Source organism: Olea europaea, unplaced genomic scaffold (assembly GCF_002742605.1).
Source record: "Olea europaea var. sylvestris unplaced genomic scaffold, O_europaea_v1 scaffold2339, whole genome shotgun sequence".
Lineage (NCBI taxonomy): Eukaryota > Viridiplantae > Streptophyta > Magnoliopsida > Lamiales > Oleaceae > Olea > Olea europaea.
This window is the reverse complement of record NW_019241504.1, coordinates 1-2,980: the sequence shown is the minus strand read 5'-3', so window position 1 is coordinate 2,980 and position 2,980 is coordinate 1. Positions and strand designations below refer to the sequence as shown.

General features: G+C 36.0%; 1 protein-coding gene across 3 annotated transcripts; it reads left to right on the top strand.

The window, feature by feature from the left end:
• The first annotated feature begins 246 nt into the window (after positions 1 to 246).
• LOC111381608 (transcription factor DIVARICATA-like) lies at positions 247 to 2,708 on the top strand. 3 transcript variants are annotated; one of them, XM_023005407.1, is made up of 3 exons: positions 247 to 490; positions 1,048 to 1,516; positions 1,907 to 2,708. In XM_023005407.1, exons 2-3 carry the CDS (start codon positions 1,086 to 1,088, stop codon positions 2,349 to 2,351), a joined length of 876 nt encoding a protein of 291 aa, XP_022861175.1. In that variant the 5' UTR covers positions 247 to 490; positions 1,048 to 1,085; the 3' UTR covers positions 2,352 to 2,708. The 3 variants fall into 3 exon arrangements, with proteins under 3 accessions (XP_022861175.1, XP_022861174.1, XP_022861176.1); XM_023005406.1 differs by lacking the exon at positions 247 to 490 and adding an exon at positions 497 to 737; XM_023005408.1 differs by lacking the exon at positions 247 to 490 and adding an exon at positions 508 to 609.
• Positions 2,709 to 2,980: the final 272 nt, after the last annotated feature.

Genomic DNA, 2,980 nt, shown 5'->3' with positions numbered 1-2,980 from the left:
TATATATATATATATTAGTTTAATTTTTTTTAATCATACACGTCGGGACCCATTGAAGCTGGCCACATTTATGTTTGCCTGTTTCATATTGAATTGAGAACCTTTTCCTTGCATCAATAATGGAAGGCTTTTGTAACTTTTTATAACTTTTTAACTCTTATGCTTGTGGTTGGAATTCTAATGGACCACCAATGCTCATACACTGTGCGAATAAAACTCTGAAATATCAGCATTTGCATCTGTTTTGCCATAACTCCATGAAAAAAAATGTGGAAACCACTAATTCTCCCTTCAATTCAGTAACAAAAATGCCTGAAGCAGATGCATACATATACTATAATACCCATGAAAGCTTGTCTTTTAAGCGGGACCTACATACACCTTCCACCCAATCATTCTCCATTACTTTTCATTTCTCTGGCTTTCTTCTTGTATTAGAATATTACAGTGTTTTCTGTTCTCAAGATCTTGCCATCTGACTGACAAACAAGTACAAATTACTGAGAAACGTGGATTCACTTCTGTATATATATATAAGTTGATTATATTGAATCATCTCGTCCTAAAAGTACACTATTTAGTTGATGTGAAGAAGCATCTCGTCTAAAAGTAAACTACGCCGACTACCCCACCCCCAACACTCACACCCCTATCATTAAAAAAAAGAAAGAGCAATCTTTCTCATCCTTTCTTCACTATCTTCTTGAAATTCTGTTATGTCAAGCATATGATTGCAGGTTTATTTATTTATTTATGGCATAAGTCTTTATATCTTTCTGACTTTCTCTGTAAATCTTCAGTGCTTAGATGTTTATGCGTCTTTTGATCAGTTAAGGAATCTCAATATTTATCATTTTACTAGCAAGATTTACTTCTTCCACAGTTCCTGAATTTTCCTCGGGTTTAGGAAAGTGGGAGCCTTTTCAAGATTCCTTACCTTAATAAGTATTCAGATTCTCATCAAGTGTTTAAATTCTTATCTCTTCATAAGGGACCTCCACTTGTATGTGTTTCATCCTTACAATTGTCAAATTCTTTTGCTTGAAGGTGTTCACTAAATTGCCTGTTAAGAGTAACTGCAAAAAATGAACTGGGAAATGGAATTCTTGTCTCCTGCACCATATCTGAGTTCCTCAAATTGGTTTTCTGAGGAGAACAAGGGGACAAAATGGACAGCTGAAGAGAACAAAAGGTTTGAGGATGCTCTTGCATTATTTGACGAGGAAGCTCCAGATCGATGGTACAGTGTTGCAGCTATGATCCCTGGAAAGACTATAATTGATGTGATCAAACAGTACAAGGAATTGGTAGAAGATGTTACGCATATAGAAGCAGGGTTAATCCCAATACCAGGCTATACCAATCATATTAATTCTTTCACATTGGACTGGGTGAATAGCCATGGTTATGATGGATTAAAACACCTATATGGTCCGGGAGTGAAGAGGAATTCATCGACTCGTTCTTCTGATCATGAAAGGAAAAAGGGAGTTCCATGGACTGAGGAAGAACACAGGTGATTTTTTGTTCTGCTGCAGCTTTATTTAATTTAAAATTTTATATTGAAAGACGTTTAAAAATCTTGAATTTAGTGAAATAAGCAAAATTTACCACCTTTTGTAATCAAACACATCAAATTAGCAGAGTGAGAGACATATTTTGATAGTGTTCATTTTGAGGAAACTAACAGTTAGAAATTAGCATAACTTGATTAATGCTTCATTTCCACCTAACTTATTTGGTATGCAGTGCTAGACAGGATTATAGGACTAGACAGTACAGTACACAGAATTTAAAGCTCTGAACGCTTGCGAATGTTTTGTATTTACAGTTTTTTGATGTGATAATTTCTTATGCAAAGCTTTTTCTTTTCCTTTGATGATATATATTGATGTTAAACCCTCAGGCAATTTCTGTTGGGGCTCAAAAAGTATGGAAAAGGAGACTGGAGAAATATCTCTCGGAATTTCGTAACGACGAGGACTCCAACTCAAGTTGCAAGTCATGCTCAGAAATACTTTATCAGACAGCTTTCTGGAGGGAACGATAAAAGAAGATCCAGTATACATGATATAACAACTGTCAATCTTACAGAAACTGAATGGAAGTCACCGGAAAAAGATAGGCCTCATTCACCGGATAAACAGACTTCAAATACGAACGCCAGGATTAAAGTAGAATATGATTCTAATTTGCCAGACCAAGGAATCAATCTGTCAAATTGCAGCTTAATCAGGACTCATCTTGGAGGGAGTGCTCCATTTGGATTAAATCTACATGATCTTCATATGCAGAGTGTCACATCGACTGGATTCGAGTTAGGACATCCTGGTACAATTTTTCAGATGTAGAGACTAGTGATTTCATAATGCTGCTACAAGAATGGAACAAATCTGTAGGTGTTGCAAGATTTTTCTTTGGAATATTCTTGATCTCCATTGGCATTATTATGTCTATATTTATCAGAAACTAGGAAACGCGCACTTGTTAATAAGTTATATAATCGGACTCGAGTTACCTTAATTTAAGAGTTCTGTATTGTTAAGGGTTTCAAGATGCTGAATTAGGAGAGACACGTGGTCAAATAAACCATCCTTTTTAAGTTCCCAGGTATGTAAAACTCCGGCTAGACGAAGCTTTCCTTAGAATGAGTTCAGAGCTACGAAAAACGTTGAGCAATAAAGCTGCTACCAGTGCTTTTATCAATATTATTGTTGTTGTAAATTGCAAATAATTGAACTGCAAATCATAATCCTTGTTGCAGTTTCTGTATCTAAAAAGATCCATTGTTACAAGACCTTATTTATGAAATCACTTGAGCTGGTTTTCAGCCCTGGAAAATGAGTCTTTCTATCCCGGGATATTCTCAGGCTCTCCAGTCGAATTAGGGGTGTTAAGTGAGCCAAGCCGAGCTGCTCAGCTCGTCCATGTCTGGCTTGGCTCACTAGTTAGCTCGCACATTTTTTTAATTTTTTTTTTT